Source organism: Alligator mississippiensis, chromosome 2 (assembly GCF_030867095.1).
Source record: "Alligator mississippiensis isolate rAllMis1 chromosome 2, rAllMis1, whole genome shotgun sequence".
NCBI classification, from domain to species: Eukaryota; Metazoa; Chordata; order Crocodylia; family Alligatoridae; genus Alligator; species Alligator mississippiensis.
The window spans coordinates 57,336,119-57,356,080 of NC_081825.1; the positions used below are offsets into that span (position 1 = coordinate 57,336,119).

General features: G+C 41.4%; 1 protein-coding gene across 5 annotated transcripts in view; it reads left to right on the plus strand.

Annotated features, from left to right (window-relative positions):
• SLAIN2 (SLAIN motif family member 2) overlaps positions 1 to 19,962 on the plus strand; it is a 53,320-nt gene that overhangs the window by 6,946 nt on the left and 26,412 nt on the right. For all 5 annotated transcript variants that reach the window (XM_014594917.3, XM_059721707.1, XM_059721704.1 and 2 more), the window contains exon 2: positions 10,307 to 10,455. In XM_014594917.3, coding sequence (XP_014450403.2) covers positions 10,307 to 10,455 — 149 coding nt within the window. The remainder of the gene's footprint in view (positions 1 to 10,306; positions 10,456 to 19,962) is intronic.

Here is a 19,962-nt window from a genome sequence, read left to right on the forward strand (position 1 = left end):
AACCAACTTGGCATACTTTTTTGCTCATTCAGAATAATTATGTGAGAGCGCCAACACTAAGTTAATGGAAGGAGTTTTAAAACACAGACCTTTAAATTTGACAGCATTTATCTGAAGTTTTGTACTTTCAGAGGTCCTTTTAGACCAGATATTATCTAACAGAATAAGAGTATCTCAAGAAATGGTAAGTGAGAGTATTAGCCATTTGTTGAACTAGCTTAGCTGTTCTTGGTGACTCGCAAAGTACTTTTTTTTTTTTTTTAAGTAATGTATGAACAAGTGATGCTGGCCCATATATTGCTCTTAGATCATTTTGAAATAGCTACAAAAAGTCAATAGGGTGCACCAATAAAGACTTTATTGGCCAATACTGATAGCTGACTATTAACCAACCATGCCGATCTGATAACCAACATTTAGTAATAGTGCAAGGCATTTTATATTACTGACACAAATGCACTTTGTTTGTTTGTTTTGGATTTATGTCACGTGTGCATGCCTCTTGTCTGCTGTGACCCTTGATGAGGAAGGCAGTGACTACCTTATTCCCATACATGTTGCCCCCTAACCCACAGCTCCTATGTGCAGCCCCACTCCCCACGCAGCTCATGCTGCTGTCCTGGGCAGGTGGGGTGGACCCTCTTGTGGACAGCGGTGTTTGGAGCCCCAGAGCACACCGCTGCCTGAGTGCCAGAGGGTCCCATGCAGCCGAGCTCCCACAGCCACCAGGGAGAAGCCACTTCTGCAAAAGTGCCCAGTAGAGCACAGTGTCCCTCACATAGTCCTTATCCCACCTGCACACACAGCCCAACATTTCCACGGCATCCCCAGCACTCGGGTGCCTGCTGTGCACGCGTCATTGCCATGGCAGCACCAGGAGCTGCTAATAGTCCCTTTGCTGAGCACAGCACCCTGTGACTGCTCCCTGGTGCCCCTTCCCCCTCCTGCTGCTCACTGGGACCTATAGCCTGCTGCAGACTTGGGCCAGTGGTAAGGTGCAGGGACTGGACTATGCACACTACAGTGCTCCGGGCACACATCCATACTTATCAGCTACAGTGACCAAAAAAAGCCGGTAGCCAATAATGTAATTTCTCCTTTTATCAGTGCCAATCCAATAGTCAACCAATATTTTGGTGCACCCCTAAAAATGATCTCAGTTATAAGTCTGTTTTTGGACCAGGGTTATTTTAATTATTTTTTTCAGTTACTGTTGATTTTTAGTGTTTCCTTGACAATTGGTGACAAAAGGGTATGTTGATAAATGAATGAGTAGCAGATGGCATCTTAAATTCAAACATGAAGGTAAAGTTGCTCAAAAAATAGTTACATACATGAAACCTGTCATATACACAGGTCTGTATTATTAAAGCTATTGGAATACCTCAAATGATTCCTTTAAATATTGTATCATTGCTTTAAAACTCGCTATAGCTAACGCTGGTATCTGATTATATCTTCCCTGCTACTGCAATCTTAGCATAACAGCAAACACACTTTTTATTTATATAAATGAAGTCAGTTTGTTTCTTCTTACGGTTCCAGTTTTCTCTAGGATGCTTTAACTTCAACTATATGTACTGAGAGCCTGTAACAAATTAATCAACTTTTAACATTGCACATCAAACATAATGTTCAACATTATGAAGAAGTCTTTTAAATTTTTTTGGTGAGAATTTCAGAAGAGTCAATTTATTTAAATAAGCTATGACATTTCATTAAAATTAAGTTCCGGGGTGCCTTTATTTGTGCTTTATGAGTCGACAGCCTTTTGGGTTAAGGCAGGACCTATTTCTAGTAGTTCATGTGTCAGTTCTAGTAATCCATTCCTTATTAGCTAAATTACTGTTTTACTGGGAAATGATGTAGAACAGTGGTTCCCAACCTTCTCTTTACCACGGGATGGGGTACACGGAGCCAGCTGCCTCTCTCCTGGGGCTCCCCCGCTGCCCAGCTTTAATACCGAAAGCTCAACTGTGACCTCAGAAGCCGTTCGCCTGGGCAGACAGATGGGGCTCCGAGTGGGGGTCTCTTGCCATGACCCTGCAGCCAACCACCCACGGACCAGTACCAGGCTCTGGCCTAGTGGTTGGGAATCTTTGATGTAGAATATAAATATCCATATGTCACTTCTAATAATGGGATTTCATCTCTCACTGCCTAGTTTGGTGATCAGTTTTAAGACTTAGAAATTTAAATGATGAATTATAAGAGTTGTGCTTAATGCCTTACAGGGGAAGAGCTACAATTAACTCGAACCTTTGAGATTCATGTCCTTAAACCATTGCAAAAAACAATGCTACACATTCGCCTGCTAAAATTAATTGTGCAGTAGGATTTTGGACCCTTTGTTAAAGAAATTTATAGTGTTTGATCCAACAATTCCTACCTCAGGACTTGATTAAAAGCTCTAATGTGCTGCTCCTCAATTTACATGGTAGACTGAAAAATGAGTCTGGTTAGATTAGAAATCTCCAGTGCAGAGGGATATTTTTCTGATTGTAGGAACCCTGTATGAAGAAACCTGAGAAAAGGGGAGAGAACTGTCTGAGAAATTGCTTAGATTTTGTCCTGCAAAAACTTTTCTTTTAGATTTAACAATGCTCAGTGGTAAATCAGATTAACTAAGTGGGAAAAATTCTAAGACATGGTTTTATGAATGTGATGTCAAACAGTATTCCTGCTGAATGAGAGCAATGGGGCTGCCATATAATGTTAACTAGTTACAGGTGAATGATCTCCTTTGCTCTGGCATCTCATGTGACCAAGTTGGGTCCAAATATACTGGCACCTACCTTTCCTTTTGGTTTAAACCAGCAAGGCTGAAAGGTGGGCACTGATGTGTGGGCAGCTCAATGTCTCCATATACATTGCCCAGGCTTTTGCACCCTGGATGGGGCACTCCAGCTTCACTTCCAAGTGAGGATTACGTTTAGCAAGCTGGAGTCTCACTTTGTGTAATTCTGTTGTCTCACAAGACAGGGAGATGCCTCTACTGTTATGTGCTGATGCACATCTGATTTTTGGACCACATGAAAGACTCAGTCTTTCTTGTTTGTAATGGAATTTTTAAAGAGATTTTTTCCATTGTTCCCTTTATTACAATGTTTCTAATGTGTGTTTTGTAGCCTTATTTGTTTTTGGCACTGTTAGGTCAGTGTGCATCTGCTCTCAAGTCTTTTTGAGTAAATTTGCAGCTTTCTAGATTGTTAATTAAGCCAATTGTTTCTTCTTAGAATAGTTGTGTTAAACCCTATGGACATTTTTTTTTGTAATTTTCTGTTATTTCCACAAAAGTAGCTGTAATAACTTTACCTGGGAAAGATCTGTATACTCTCATAAGAAGCTATATACTTCTAATAGTGAGTAAAATTTTACTGGTTGCATCTGCTTTTTTGAACTGATCCCATAATTGTTTTGTAATTTTTTTGGGGGGTGGTGCTGCTTCTTTTTGAAACTTCATATTCAAACAAAAAACTTAGTGGTGTGTTTTTGTTTGCAGAATGATATTAAATATACATATGTTTTAATTAGGCTATTTGGTTTTGCTACAACTCATAGATATTTCCTACCTTTTTCTGTCAATATGCTGGGACTGACTTGCTTAGGTTAATATTAATAACAGAAGTAGTGCTTTCATAAGGTTCTGTTTCTGCCTAGTCTGCCTGCGGCATATTCTCACTTAAATTTTAAAATCCCCCTACTCTCTGTTCTTTTAGTTTCTGACAATGAACATATTCTCCTTTTATAAAAGCTTGTCCTCCCTTAAGTCTCACAAGATTGTCTCCTGATTTTCCTATTTTTAACCTTTCTTTGGTGCTTCTTAGGAAAAAAAAATATCTACTTTCTGAAACTTCATTGAAGTTCTTCAGGACTTGTCCTTGGCTGTTTCATGTTTTCACTATATACTCCTCCAGAATTTGTTATCTGTTCACACTTTAAATGGTCAGTTTAATGTTAGTGATAGATCTGTCTCGTCATTTTTTACTTGTCTTTATTCATTTAGTTCTATGTTTCACTGTCTCTCTGACTTAAAAACAGACAACCATGATTCGGTTTAACCAACTTATTCGGGACCCTCCTGTTCTTCACCTCCCTTCCCTTGCCCCCATTCCCAAATACGTCACTGAGAGAGTCACTCTTCCCCTACTCCCCGTGCCCCCAATATCAGTCAAGCCTCTAACATTCTGCTTCCTCCTTTTTTTCTTGACTTATCCATCTAAGTTGTCAGGATCTTGATATAATCTTCTAAATAGGTCATAACAGGTCATGGACTATATTAGAGGCTCCTTTATAGATTAGGAAAGATTAAAGAAAACTACTCTACCCAATGGGACTCAGTGCTCGATCTGAAAGATACCATTAAGCATCTCTGTGATGCTTAGTTTCAATTCTCAAACTATGGATTTCTGTCTCCAGAGATAACATCCTTGTTAGCAGTATATGGAGATGAGAGATAACAGACCTGATTACCCACCCATCAGCTCTTGTCCTTCTGCAAGTTTGTGTACACAGAGTCAAGCCCCTACCTGTCTCTAAAACTGCCAAGTTTCAAGAAGTTAAATGAATAGAGGATTGTTGGGGTGGAGTAGATCCGGGCAAGGAGGAGTCTGGCGATAAATGCAAGGAGGGAGGGGCAGTAGAAACAGAGAGAAACATTTTGAGTGGAATATTCCAGGAGTCTTGAGGTATAAGTTTGAGTATAGCCTCTCCCTTAACTTGAGATCTAGTGAGGGAATGGTATAGTAGAAGGGAAAACCTACCATGGCAGCCGACTTGCCAGGCCATAAGAAAGAAGAAATGAAAGATCTGAAGAAAACCCCAAGCTAATAACGTGGCTGAAGTGCTCATTTGATGTCCTCTTAATACCACGCATGGCAAAAATATCACCCAAATATCCATGATTTATCTAATGAATTGGAAATAGTTTGCCTCCCAATGACTTCACGAGTATCTGCTTCAATTAGTTGTGGTAAATAAAAACCAAATCATAATTCAGTTTTGTGATGTAGCTGCAAAATTAATCTGAAAAAATATCAAAACAAATCACTGTTTTAAAGTGTATAGTGTGTACCTTCTACCAATGAAACCTACATCTATCTCTGAGTTATGAATAATATGCATTCAGGTTATATCAAACAAGAATACTTTTGTTGAAAACAATAATTCAGTCATGGCTTCCTGATAAGTAATTAAAATCAAAATGATTTAAATCAAATCCACCCTGCTACAAATCAAGTTACTTCATTAGTGAAGTGGGAATTTGACAGGTTTGAAAGAGGTGTGGGAGGCCACATGATATGCACAATCAGGGCAAGCAAAGGTGAAAGGCTCTGTGTCTACTTGTGGAAGATCTTTGGTCTGACCAATTTTTTTTTGAAAATATGCTGAATGCGTCACATGCCTCAGTTTCAAAGTATGCAATGGAACATTTTGGAGTTCATCCATCCTGGAACAGTGGTATAATTTTGCAGGTTTATTATCTAATATTCCCTGGTACTCTGCACAGTTTCTTTTTTTTAAAACATGAGTTATATTCTTTATTCTGACAAGGTTCCTTGGGTGAATTTGATATCTTTTATTAGACCAACCCAAATGGTTGGAGAATAGTTATTAAGCAAGCTTTTGGGTTCAAAAACCCTTCATCAGGCTAAGGAAGCTTCAGCAGCTGGTGTGTGCTCTTCCTGGATGGAATAAAAAGTAAACAAGCCAGGGGCTGGGCTGGGCTAGGGAGTCAAATCATTGGATTTCTGATACATTATAATCTGCCTGGCAACTGACTCCCCAGCCCAGCCCAGCCCCTGGCTTGTTTACTTTTCATTCCATTCAGGAAGAGCACACACCAGCTGCTGAAGCTTCCTTAGCCTGATGAAGGGTTTTTGAACCTGAAAGCTTGCTTAATAACTATTCTCCAACCATTTGGGTTGGTCTAATAAAAGATATCAAATTCACCCAAGGAACTTTGTCTGCCTATGTCCTTAGACCAACACGGCTACAACCCGAACCCCTGCATTCTTTATTCTGTGCACTGTTTAAGATGGTTTAAACATATATGATACTTCAGAAATAGTAAAGCATATTAGCTATCCTGAGGATCTAAGAGTGTCTCTACATGGCAGTTAGGGAGAATGCAGTGCTGTGTATCAATATCCAACTTATACCAGGAACTGGACACAATATCACTGTGTTAGCGTAGTGCTCCACCCAGGCTCATTTACTCTGCTGAATGATGTCAGTGCCATTCTTAGATGTTTTCCCAGAAGTAGGATGAGGCATGTTGGGTAGGTGACAAAAAGGTTGTGACTTAATTAAGACCACAGGAGTACCCTGTTAGAGCTGGGATGTGAGCAAGTCTTTTATGCTTAGTGTTGTGCTGCTTCACGTGATTCTGAGCTGTCTTTTTAGATGGCTTTGGAATTGTTGTTTTTTTAGGTGAAACTGTAACAGTTCTAGTTGGATCAGTGGCATCTCCACTTCATACAACCACTGATTTGAGGTCCTGACAAGTGAAAAAACCCTTTATCAAGATTTAGACAGAACCCAAAGATAGATTTTGGGTTGTTGTCAGTCATCTGAAGTCTAGGAATTGTTTGAAATTCTTGACCCAAGTTAGTGATGAGAAGTTCATGTTTGCTTGTAAAAATAGCCTTAAAAATGGCTTTTCCTTTTTAAGCTGAACCCCAAACTTGTCTGGACTCCTGTCTACAGGCCTTTAAGCCTTTCAGTGCTGCCTTTAATCATGTTTATCCGTGTTTGGAAATGAAGAAGATTGAAGAAGAATGTACTGTGTTTGAAAGCTTGTCTGTTACTCAAAGAATTCCTTGCGTCTTGGAAATTTAAGTTACTTAGGTTATGTATAAAACAAGCAATTTACAAGCATCAAGTTGTAATCTCCAAGTGGTAATGGTGCAGCATCACAGTTGGTTTCATATAGGTAGAATAGAACATGTTCAGTAGTATGTGGTATAATGCCTTTTTCACTCTTCCTGGCATAGACTTTTGGCAGAAAAGTTGACATGCAGCTTCACCTGTCCATTAATCCAAATGGGATGTTAATTATCCTTCTGTATCTGAAATAATACATACTTTTATAAAGAATTTCTATTCTGGTTTTGTCAACTAAACACTTAAATTTTGCCCAAGTTGCATCAACTTTTGTAGTCTTGTTCCTTTGTACTATGCCTATTTTATACATATATGGTAAATCTCAGTTTCATAGGAAAGTGTACATTTTTCTGTTCCATGAAAAAGAAATGGATAAATTGCCAAATTTTGCCTTACAGTACTGCATGAGCATAAAATAAAAAAAGCTGGTTAAAGCATGTTGGGGTTGGGAAGTCTGCTCATTTACTACTGAGGACAGTTTTTTTTAATCCTCCTTCCTCTATCAAGTTATTTTAGAGTTCCCTGCAAAGATTATAACTTTATTAAAAGTCTTCTCAAAATGTATATCCTTTAATCAGCTCCGTCCCACCAAGCTGTGAAGGTTGAGCAAAAGTTGCTTAATAAGCTCAATCTTTTCTTATAACACTGATGTCATTGGCTGAAGAAAAGTAGGAATTTTTGACCATCTGTTTTGTATAGAAGAGCAGTGAACTGAGCTGTCAGATGTTCTTGAGCTACAGTCCTTAAGCTGGATCGTGTTCATTTGGAACGTAAAGGCCATCATTAGATAAATAGTTCTTTTTCCATTATTTTCTGTAGTTCATATTTAGAACCTTAGTAGCAATGAAAGCAGTTGTTAAGGTTGAGAATTGGAATTTTGTCATTCATTACTCCTTCCTGTTGGGACCATATCGTTGAGCTTGGTCTTATCCCAAAGATGTGATTTTTTGCTTTGGGGACTATCTGGCCCAAGTACTCCCTATTTAGACTACATGACTAGAGGGGTAGTCCTTTTCTCTTAGGAATTGTTTTCAGGAAAAATACTAAGGCTGCTGAAACTTCTTTGAGTCCTTGATGAAGAAGAGTTGCTGCTTCAATTCAAAGAGAAAGTTAGAGTACATGATGCAGTGTGGTGCTGCTGATAGGCAATGGTTTCAGCACAGGGTGTTAATCAGTGTTGTCTTATTTCCTTGTTCTCCTCCATCTGTTTGTATCATCTGTTGTCTCGTTTTACCCTTTGATTGTCTTTGTCCCAAAAGATTTACAGTTCTTTGTTCTATGTTAATGCAGTGCCTAGCCCAAGGGGCCCTTATGTACATTTAGAGGTCAGGCACTAAAATAATACAAACAAACGCTGTTGTATACTCGAGGGAACTAAAAATATTTGTAGGCTTTAGCTGTTTGTCCTGGGTACTGCAGGAGTCGGCTCCATGCTCTGCTGATTAGTAACTAATATAGCTTGCTATTGGCTACTGCTTGTATAATGTGTTATACAAAACCCAGGCACAAGTCATAATTTTCTCTTTATTTCTTTTAACTATTAGAAATAATTATTTAACTATTAATTCTTTCAACAATTCCTTTTAACTGTTATTTAATTTGGAAAATATAGTCAGGATTTTTACAACGTAGCAGTTTGAAGATTGAAGAGGTTTTTAAAAATATCTGGCCAGTGCTTTTCCCATTTGAAGAGTACTGAAATTGCTGCCCTCATTACAGCATGGCATCATTTAATACAAAATGTTTAGTTCATTAAGTTGATAACCATAAAAATAACACTGGGCCTGTGGGGAGCTACAGGCTCTTGGGATACCTGAAAATCTAGCTCAGTATACTTCTAGATTATCAACTGAACTGCAATATAAATGTAAATAGAGGTGCAACAATATATTGGTCCATATTGTATATCAGCACCAATAAAAGGAAAATTGACATTATCGGCAATTGGCCTTTTTTGGCTGACGTGGCCAATAAATGCCATGTGCATGCACACAGCTGCAGCATGCATGCAGCCAGGAGTGCAGCCTGGCAGCTTGGAAAGTAGCATCTGGCCAGTAAGTCTGGGAGGGGTGGGGAAGGGGCATGGAGGATGGAAGGGGTGTGGGAGGGTATAAATCAATGCCTCTGGGGTGAGGGAGGGAGTAGGACGGGGGCAGGGGCAGGCACTGCCCAACCAGGGCGGGGTGAGATGCAGGACAGAGCCGGTGGCTTGTCCAGGGCAGGGGGGGCAGCTCCCATTGCTGCCCATACCCCTGAGGGAGGTATGGGGGTTGTGCCCCCTGGATCTGTGCATGGGGTGAGGACGGGCTGCTGCTGTGCGCTCGGGGCCAGGGGTTGCACTGGACTCTTCCTGGCAGCTGCACTTGGGCAGGGTGAGCAGTGGTGGCACTGAGAGCAGGACTATGGAGGGGCTGCAGTGGTGGCTCTAGCGCCTCCTCCCCCCCCCCCCCCCCAGTAGTTCCACTCCCATCGCTGCTGCTGCTTGAGCGTAGCCACAAGCACACAGCGGCAGCCCAGCCTAACCCCACACAGATCTTGGGGACACATGCCCCCCATGCCTTCCTCGGGGGGCATGCAGTATTGGGAGCCGCCGCACCCCCATTTCTCCTGGACGAGTCACCAGCTCTGTCCTGCACCCTGTCCCGTCCTGGCTGGGCAGCGCCTACCCCAGCCTAGACCCACTCCCTCCCTCACTAAGAAGCCTCGATCTTCCCCCCAGCAGACTTACTGGCCAGATGCTGCTCTCCAAGCTGCCAGTCTGCATATCTGCAGTCTGATTAGTATCAGATGATTTAAGGCTAGTCAATAATCGGCCATCGGTATCGGCTCCCAAAAATTCAGTGTACCCCTAAATGTAACATTCCCTTTATCTGAACTAGTCAGAAATATTGGTAAATACTGATTCATAACCTTTGAAAGTTTCTTATTGTGCAAGTCAAGCTTGATGACTTTTTAGTCTGTATTTGCGTGATGGTGATTTTTAATAGCTGTGGTCATGTCATAATTATGTTTGGAAGGGTTTGTGGGTGCTGACTTTACAAATGAAGGAAGAGGGTAAATCATTTAATAGTCTTGACCTCTGCTGCCCCCTCCCCCCCCCTTCCACCCCCGCTTTGGCGATTGAAAGCTATCTACTTTGTAATCTGGAGATATGATGGCCACTTTCATAGGAATTTAAGGTAGCTCCAGACTAACTAACCCAGGGACCAAGATTAGCCCATCTGCAACAGAATAGATTTCAGCCACTTGAATACTTCCATAGCATCATGAGTGGGTATATGTTGTCACAGTTGCATATGAGCTACAGTTTTACCTCAGGTTGACAGTGTAGCTATACTTTAAGAATAAAAATACAGTATGTTTTTTGGAATGCCAGATTATCTGTACTTCTACCTAATATTGCATAATTTTTCTCTCTTAGGTTGTATACATCGCCAAAGAAGAAACTGACCCCAGTGCAGAAATCTGTTAGTCCATTAGTATGGTGCAGACAGGTACTGGATTACCCAAGTCCTGATATAGAATGTGCTAAAAAATCACTGATCCATAGACTTGAGCAGACCATGTCGGGTAAGTTTGTACAAATGGTGCAGAACATAAAACCTGTTCTAGAATAAATACAGGCATCTGTATTCCAGGTGATCTGAGGGTAAAGGGATAGCTTCAGTCTTAGGTTTTCATTTTATTTCTCAAATGGCAGTTGATGCTTTGTTCATGCTTTAGACTCGGTTGATGGAATGACAGGAAGGAGCATTAGACCAGATGAGTCATGATTCCAGTATTTTATGCCCCGTGAGTAGTGATACTATGGTCAGTAATGTTTTGTTTTGCTCTTGAGGAAAAACATTTTAAAATCAAACTGCTTTTCCTGGAAGTTGTTTTATTCTTTGATTAAAAGTTGAAATTTTTGAAGGTAGGTCAAAACCTGCTTTTCAATACTGTCAGGATCACAAGCCCTCTGTATAGGCATCTTGCAAGACAGGTGCCTATTAAATAAGAGGTAAATGTATCGGGGATAAAGGAGACGGGGTTTAGAATTTTTTCCAGATATGATGTTTACCACAGGCTTTTACTACAGAACAGTTGTCATGTGGTTCCTAACCCGCAAAAAGTGGAAGTTAAACTGGAGTATCTTAGCCCTTTCTTTCTGAAGCTCTCCTGCCTCAGCAGCTCCAGACTCTCCCTGCTATGAACCTCAGATCTCTGTTCCTCTTTCCCTCAGGTTCTTCAATTTGAGAATGCTCTGGTAATCCCTGACTTCAACAAATCTTTGGTCTTAATTCAAAGATTTTAACTGTCAGCTGATTTACATTTCCCTTGAACCTCTAGACTTTGTTGGATGTATGTCTCCAGCTGTTGCCTTTCACTCTTTCAGCTCAGCCCTGGATTCCCTCCAGGATGACTTCTTGACTCCCACAGAAACTGTTCTTACCAGACTTTTTATTTTTACTTTTGTCTGACTAAGATCTCTTCAATGTCGTCATCTTGTCTTTTCTTTTACGATTTCAGCATTCCCCATTCACTTCCCACCTTTGATCATCTTCCCTTTGTAGATGTGGGGAGTTGCATGGTTTTTCTTCTTCGGTTACCCCTATCCTATTTTTTTTCAACTTTTTTTCTCTCATTCATTTGTTCTTTTTCAGCCACCATCTTTACACTAACTCACAAGTCTATCTTTCCACTATAGACAGTCTCCTTCTCACATTTCAGTTTCTCTGGCATCTCCTTTTGAAGGTGCAACTATTAACTTAAACCAAAAACTCCTCCACACTCTTGTGTTCTTGATTGTTTTGCCATTCTGCCCATTTTGTGTGCCCTTAATATGACAGTCCTTAGATATGTGAGCTAAAAAACAAGAAATAGTCAATATGAATGGTTTTCCTAAGATGCTCCCCAATGCATATATTTGTTACGAAGTTGATATCTGAAGAATGAACTCTGAACTAGGACCATTATTTATTGTGAACCTAAACGTGGGAATCTGCAGAAAACTGCATGCTGTTGTACATGGGTTTAGCTGAATGAACAAGGCTTAAGTACTTCTCCACTCAGAATCCCCCTTGAGAGTCGTAAGTAGGAACCTTTTCTGGGGAAAGTACCATGAAGTTCTGTAGAACTTAAGCTTTCAGTACAAATTGAATCTCTTAGTATGAGTCGAGTAAGGAAGAGAAGAAGTTTCCAGATATGACAAACAAATTAAGTGTTGCTTTTCAAAGTGTATGCATGTGTGTATGTATAGATATACATATACATGCATCTCCACTATTGCTGTTCCAGTCTGGATAAGATATGAGAGAGAACTATGGCTGTGGATTTCACAAGAATGCCAATTTAATTTTTCATGCTGATAGTGGGGGAAAAACCTATAAACAGCAGCAGGAACAGGCACTGAAACTAATGACAGAAAGGGTTGCTTAAACTTGAGAGGTTTATAATAGTGAAGACACTTGCCCTTCAGAGCATCAGGCTAGCTGAAAAATTGTGTGAAGGCACTGTGATAGAAGGAACACTGCAACTGGTCAAGAAACAGGAAGAGAAATTGCTAGGATGGGGATAGAGATCTGACAAGGAGCTGGGAAAAACGGGTGTTTAGATTGGATGAAGACCCCATGAGACTAAGGATATGGTCAAGCATGTGGGTTTTTTTAGTTCCTTTAAAAGGAGAGGGAGAGATGCAGCTTGGGAGCTCACAGCAACTCTTAGAATATACGCCTTTTTATATTTGCAGATCCTTTAGCAAGTTAGCTAACTAATCCTAACTGACCCTGACTAGAGCAGTGTTAAAATTGAAGCAACATTGCTACCTTTCTATCCCTGTAGAATCATACAGATGTAACAGCTCCATTGTTACAGTTTGTAAGAATATCCTTTAATAGTAATTGTCTAGCTATACCCTCAGATCAAGAGACAACAGGGAAGGATCAAATGAAGAGCCAGCAGTGACGGAATGAGGATAGGCTAGGCAAGAAGTTGGTTTGGGCTGGTGGAAAGTGGGACTGAAGTGATAGACATAAGGAGCAGAGGCTTGTACTGAGTAGGCAAGAAGGGACACCTGATTAGGAGTTAGAAGTGAAGAGGGAAAGGAGTCCAGCTTAGAAGGAATGGAGAGAAGATGCATCATTGAAGCAGCCCTTCAGTTCTAGGCTGTAAACCCAGAGGTCCACAGAGTCTGACCATTTTTTGGTTATCAGCAGACCTTGAAACTAGGGGTGTACCAATATATCGGTTGCATAGTGGATCGGCACCAGTAAAAGGAAAATTAACATTATTGGCAATCGGCTTTTTTTTGGCCAGAGTAGCCAGTAATGTCACTGATTAAATGCTGCGTGCAGGTGTTCAGCAGCAACGTGCATGAGGTCAGGAATGCAGGTGGACAGTTTGGAGAGCAGTGTCTGGCTGGTAAGTCTGTGGGCGGGGTTGGGGGGCAGATCGAGGCAAGAGAGTGGGGCAGGGGCAAGTGCTGCCCAGCCAGGGTGCAGGGTGGAGCTGCGGGCAGCTTGTCTGGGGGGTGTGGGAAAGAGGGGGGTGGCTTCCTGCCACTGCACAAATCCCCATGAGGGGGCTCGGGGGTGTCCCTGGATTTGTGCGTGGGGCAGTGGCGGGCTGCAGGCTCAGGGCCAGCGGCTGCGCTGACCTCTTTCCAGCCAGGGCTGCGCTTGGGGCTGTGGCACTAGGATAGCTATGGTGAATTTTTAAGGTTCCTGTATCCCACCTCCTAACCACCCAACCCAGCGCTGCTCACTCAGAGTCCAGCCTAGCCCCCCCTGCTAGGAAGGGACAGGCACAGCCCCTGGCCCCAAGCCTGGGCAGACTGCCCTCACCCAATGCACAAATCCAGGGGGGGTACATGCCTCCCCCGGGGGTGCGCGCAATGGCGGGGAGCTAGCCTCGCTCCCCATGCCCCCTGAATGTGAGCTGCCTGTGGCTCCGCCCCAATCCTGCTGGATTTGCATTCACCACCCTACTGAGCAGCCCCTGCTCCACTCCTTCCCTCACTGTGGGCGCCTCGATCTGCCCCCCTCCACGCCCCTTCCCTTCCCTTCCCCATACCCCTTTCCCCTGACACTTAACAGGAGAAGGCTGCTCTTCAAGTTGCTGGGCTGCATATTGGCTGTTGGATCAATATGGGCTTATATGGCTGGTTAATAAATCGGCATTATGCAGTCTTTTAAGGCTGAGAGCCAGATTGATCCAGTTCAGGTCGGAGGTTGGAAAGCAAGTACCCAGCCACTGCCACTGCTGTTTTTCCCAAGCTGTACTTGCAGCTGGCAGGAGAAATCTGCTGCCAAAGCCCCGTGTCCACAGGCTGGATCAAATAAATGGCTCCACAGGATGTAGGTTGCTGAGCCTTTACATATATCATACCATTTAACCCTAGTAATGGGCCAGGATCCCACAAAAATGGCATCCTTGTCTTATACTTAATAAGGTCTGTGGGGCAAGAGATGAGAACTGTGTGCTAGCATGTGGGAGAGTACAAGGAGACAATATTGGTCAGCCTGATAGGTTGCTGATGTGCTATGACTACTACCCACCTGTTGCCAAGTTTTCTTGTAAGCAAAGTAGATGTGAAGGAGACTGAAGGGAGATAATGTGGTAGCTGTACAAATGTGCATGTGGTGCTTGTCCCAGCTATGAGGGGAGGCACCAATGTGTGTGTGAACTCTAACAGGAGGGCAAGGAGACAAGAAACAGGAACTGACCTTTCACATTGAAAGAGAAGTGATGGTTGTTGTAGGCAGACCATGAATGACTTTCAAAGTAAAGGCAAAAAACAGTTTATGCTTGATTTAATGGAGAATGTGGAATAAATGGAGGGATGCATATGAGCTGTGACTTGAGCTACTAATGGTAGAGGTGCGCTAATACATCGGTCCAATTTTGGTTTGGCACCAATATGAAGAAAATTGAGTGCATCGGAAATTGGCCTGATGGGGCCGATAATTTGGCTGATAAATGCCCGTGCATACGCACAGCTGTGACATAGCGCATAGGTGGCCAGGAGCGCAGCATGGCAGTGTGGAGAGCTGCATGAAGCTGGTAAGTCTGTTGTGGTGGAAGGGGAGTGGGGAGGGAAGGGGTTGGGGGGGGGGCACAGATCAATGCCTCTGGCAGTGAGGAAGGGAGTAAGGCAGCTCTTACCCCAGCCCCACTCCTCCCTCACCACAGGGGCCTTAAGTGCCCCCCCAACACTCCTTCCTTCCCTTCTCCCCTTTCACCACAGTGTTAGCTTTGTGGCTAGAGAGGAAAGGCTAGATGCTAGAGTTTATAGATGTCATGCCTGAAGGATCTGCATGACTTCTGACTCCCTCGAACTCTGGACAGCAGGATCTGAAGTGATGCCTAGGTCACAGGCTTGCATAATGGGGTAGTGGAGGTGGTGTGGGTGATGTCCACAATGATTGAGAGGAAGTACTAGTGAAGGATTTGTAGAGGAAGATATAATATTAAAAGCATTGTTCGTAGGTTGGGTTTGAAATAATTTTTTTTGTTCGGCTCTGGCAGCAGTGAACACTGATAGAAGTGGCTGTACCTGGAGCAGTTTGTGGAATGGGGATTGAGAGCACTGGCTGTGGGGTGGGGAGCAAGGGGTCAGGGGGCAAAATATAGACCAGTGCGGGGGAAGGGGAAGATTGAAAAGAGCAACCCCAGGGCTGGGGCTGGTGACTGGATTTTCCCAGCCCTGAGGCTGCACAGGGGAAGTGGACAGAAGCACTGGTTTGATCTAAATAGAATGATTCTGATACTCCATAGATTCAGGTTTATCTTAAACCGGGTTCTGCAGTTTTTAGATTGGCTTGTGTGCATGGAACTTCTATTCAGTTACAGGTTTAGACTGACTGCTGGTCACTAAGATGGGGTCTGTAAGTGTAAGGTCAGCATCAGAACGAGCTAAGAATAAATTGGGCAGCCATTTTGAACCCAATAAAACCTCCTGAATGTCTGTACTTAGCCATTAAGTGCCATGTCTGACCCTTTGAACTGGAGCTAGCTTGTATGCCTAATTCCTGTTTTGTGAATTCCACACTTGCAGATAGACTCCTGAAATCCAGGTGTGGGAACCTCAGCCTTGCCTTGTTAGTGCCTTTGTGAATCTTGCTCTAAATGTTTTCCCGAGTCCCTCAGCATAAGAAGTGAAATTGAATCTATTAAGGCACCTCATCACTGCCTTCTAGTACAAAGCTGATTTGTAGTTCCCTTTATAAAAACCTGTTTTCTCTGCCTGAAAAAACCTAAAGAACTTGTTTTGGAAGAGTAGTGTTTAGGGATGTTTAAATTACATTACGTTACAATTTTCACTGTAAGATCTTCAGTTTTGTTGTTGCTGTAAGGTGATAATTGTTTTCCATACTTAAATAGTTGGTGTAAAATGCACAACTAAGACATGGTTTTTTATACAGAACTATGAATCTGTTAATGGAAAGAATTATTAGCATTCATTCATGGAATGAAAAATCAGTTAAGTGTTGGTCTTGTTTGGACACTGCCTATACACTTTAGTTAGCTTTGTCCTCAGTTATGGTTTTTTTTTCCATCTCAGTTTGGATTACTACTGGGACTTCTAGAATAAATCTACCTGTGGGTGCTTTCTTTTAGAAGGGTTAGCTTTGATTCTGGAAATTGCTTCTTTCAAAAAAGCTAGCTTAAGCATGAGCTACTAATATATTTTGAACAATTCTGTTGAGAATCACTTTTCACATAAAAACGTAGTTAATTCTAAGAAAAACTGAACTTCTATCTTAACTAGATTTAGTTTATGTGGATTAGATTGTGAATGTTTTCAAATATAAGTTTATTTTCCATAGGTTAACATTCAGTGGCTCTTATAAAAAAAAAAAATAAAAAAATAAAAAAAAAATGACCTGCTCTTTAGAAAAAAACATAGGTGGTGCTGTCAGTGCTGCCTGGATAGGCTGCTTGACTCTTCCCTTTTAAAGGATCATGTTTTCAGTTGCTTACAACTTTGCCAGACATTAAGCAGACAACATTATAAAAGTACTTTATATATTTAAAGCATACCTCATGGCTTGAAAGTCTTCCATAGCCTGTAATGCTCAGTGCTTTGCAAGTGAGGCCCCAGGTCTCAAATTAAAAAAGAGAAGTTAAAGAACACAGAATTTAGTGACCACGGATAAAAATGTGGTTTGAGGGGCTTGTTAATAACTCCTAATAATTTTGTGCCAGAGGTTGGGATAGAATCTACTTCCCCTGTGGAAAGAGTAGGGTGTGCCTGTCGCAGTGCATGTGCACAAGAAATCTGTATTCAGTGTCCACAGTTAACTCATTCTGGCATTTCCTCAGTATTTGCCTTCCAATCCTAACTTTATAAGATTAGTGTAATGGTGTGTGTAATATATAAAAAGATATCCATTGTGCCTGTCTCTACTATTTTAGCCTTTTGCATATGCCTAGGGCAGTGGTTCTCAACCTTTTGAATTCGAGGCACCCCTCATTGGTCTCGAGGCACCCTCCATAATGGGTGTCACTCAGCTGACAACAAATTTCAAAAACTAATTTTATATTATAGTGCTTAGGTCCTTGCAGAGAGGCTGGGCAGTGGAGGTGGGGAATCATTCAGGCCAGAGCAAGTGTACTTATCTCCTCACCCCTTGCTTATCTTCCTGCACCTCATGGTGTCCTTCAAAGACTCTGGTGACATCCGAGGGTGTTCTGGCAATCCTGGTTGAGAATCACTGGCTTTTAGCGTCTTGGGGTTTACCTTTTGATAAGTAATGGGAACTGCCTCTTTTGATGTGAGGAAAAAGATTCAGTTTGAGTAGAAGGGAGTTTTGTTTTTATACTTTGGACCCTTGCATATGTTTGGTACCAGGAGAGTGCTATGGTGAAAAATAGCCTGCTTATAATTCTAGTGGCTGTCTGAGAATGTTTCCATTATACACAGTCCTTCTATCATGAAGTACTGTCCGCTGAACATAGACATGGAATATATATTCGCTAATTGGAAATACCCTGAGTATCCCCCTTAAAATAGCCACAATTATTCTGAGTTCTGCGTGTGATATTTAACATGGTTTCCAAGTAAATTTAAGACTGAGACCTTTCTATTGCATTTTCTCTATATACTACTGACAGTTCGTACATTTAAAAAACTAATGCTGTTTTAATCCTGTGGCACAAGAGCTAGGGAAAATCTTGGTTCCCAGCTTGAAAGAGAGAGCATTTTTTTATCTGGTGAACGGATTTTTGGCAAACAAAGCAGTGGCACACATTTCAGTGGAGTAGTGCAAAAGAATTTAGCCCCTTGGCCAGGTTCACTGCCGTCAAGTCATACTGCTGTGTTGATTTTCTTTCAGTGTCAGCAAAATTCTAACGTTGTGTGAAATAATTGAGGTTATTCTGTCTTAAAAACTCGCTTTCAAGAGTTTAAGATCCTGCATTTTCTAAATAGTCTGGTATAACTGAGCTATAGGGTCAGATGCTCAAGTCCCTGGTAGCTTATTGCTTGCTTCTGGCCCTATCCTATTCCACAGGATGGGTATACAGGTTTAAAAAGTGTTGGCTGTAACCTTTCTTTGGTGAAGAGTATAACTCTCTTAGTAGCTAGCTCAGTTGCAATTAAGTTTAACGGGCTTGGACAAGGCCTTAACACAAGAAGTTATAATAAGATCAGTGAGAACACTGTCAGAAGGTTTAGGTGTGAAACTTTTTCAAGTACAGCAATAGAAACCCCACCAACTGGACAAAGCATTACAAACAATGTAAAATGTATCATGGAGGACAATCTTGCTCTAATGGGAGAATGATCTACCACCTTTCCTAAAAAAGGACATATTAGGACATGTTCTTGAGTACGCATCCAAAACTGTGGTAGCACTCTAAGCCACTGTGTATTTTGTGAATACTTTAGGCTAGTTGTGGTGACTTTGAGATGTCAAACAGTGGCTTATCCTGGTAATCAAAGAAAGTGTAGGAAACAATAATAGTTTACTAAAAGCTTGATATTTAAACAGATTTTTATTTCAGATAGTCAGCTATCTAAGTGAAGCATTATTCCCCCAAATTTTATACCTCTGCTCCTTCTTAATTGTTTAAGCTGCACCAACATACAAACCTCCAAGGAAGTCACAGCTGCCACAGGAAGATCTTTTTGTCTAATATGACTACATGACTCAACTTATTTTTTGCTATTGTGACAGAACTCTTGTCTTTGCAGACTGCTAATATTGACATCTGTTGCAGTTAAATTAAGGCTGTTTCTCTTGCCCCCAGTTTGTTTTCGCTGGACATAGGCTTTCCATTCCAAGCGCTAAAAGATGTTGCCCAGCTTGTCTGGGAGTTTTGGAAGACACTGTTCGTTATGTTCTAGAATGTTCTTTATATAATGACATAAGGAGAACCTATTTATCACCATTCTTGGAGAAATTGATACACTTTTTCAAACGGAGAGAAACTAATCTTGTTCTTCCAGCAAATGGATCCATATTTAGCAAACCATTTTGCAATTTTTGCTTATAAAGCTGAATCAGTTAGAGTTAAACATCCTTTACTGTTGATATGATTGATAAATGTTAACACTATATCTGATTTTAGTGTGTCAATTGTGGATCTCTGTGCAGCATTCTTATAGATTCATGATTTGATTTATTACTATATTTATACTACTAATATTTTTATAATGGTTGGCCCTTGCCCTTAATTACATTGCATTATACTACAGAATGATGAAAGAAATACTCCCCAATGTAGCTTTATCTAGACCTTCTTTTCTTTTGGAAAGAGGTGTTTAAATGATACACTTGAACAATATCACAAACATATTTTTTAAAATTAAAACAGCATTGCGGGGAGCACTTAGTTTTCAGGTTAGCACTGCACAAAGAGACTGCTTCAGCAATTTCATCTGAACAGTTTTGAATCCTTTTGTCTGTGCAATCCAGTAAATTGGTGAGTTTTGTCACCAGAGCTATATTTTGTCATGATCCTCTCTGGCCCAAAGATACTTCTTGCCTTGGGCTAGAATAGAAATCTTCACAGCTGACAACTTCAGTAGTGATTTGATAGTGCAGGTCATGCAAAGATTATTTTTCTTTTTGAAATAAGTGTTGCATGCTTTTA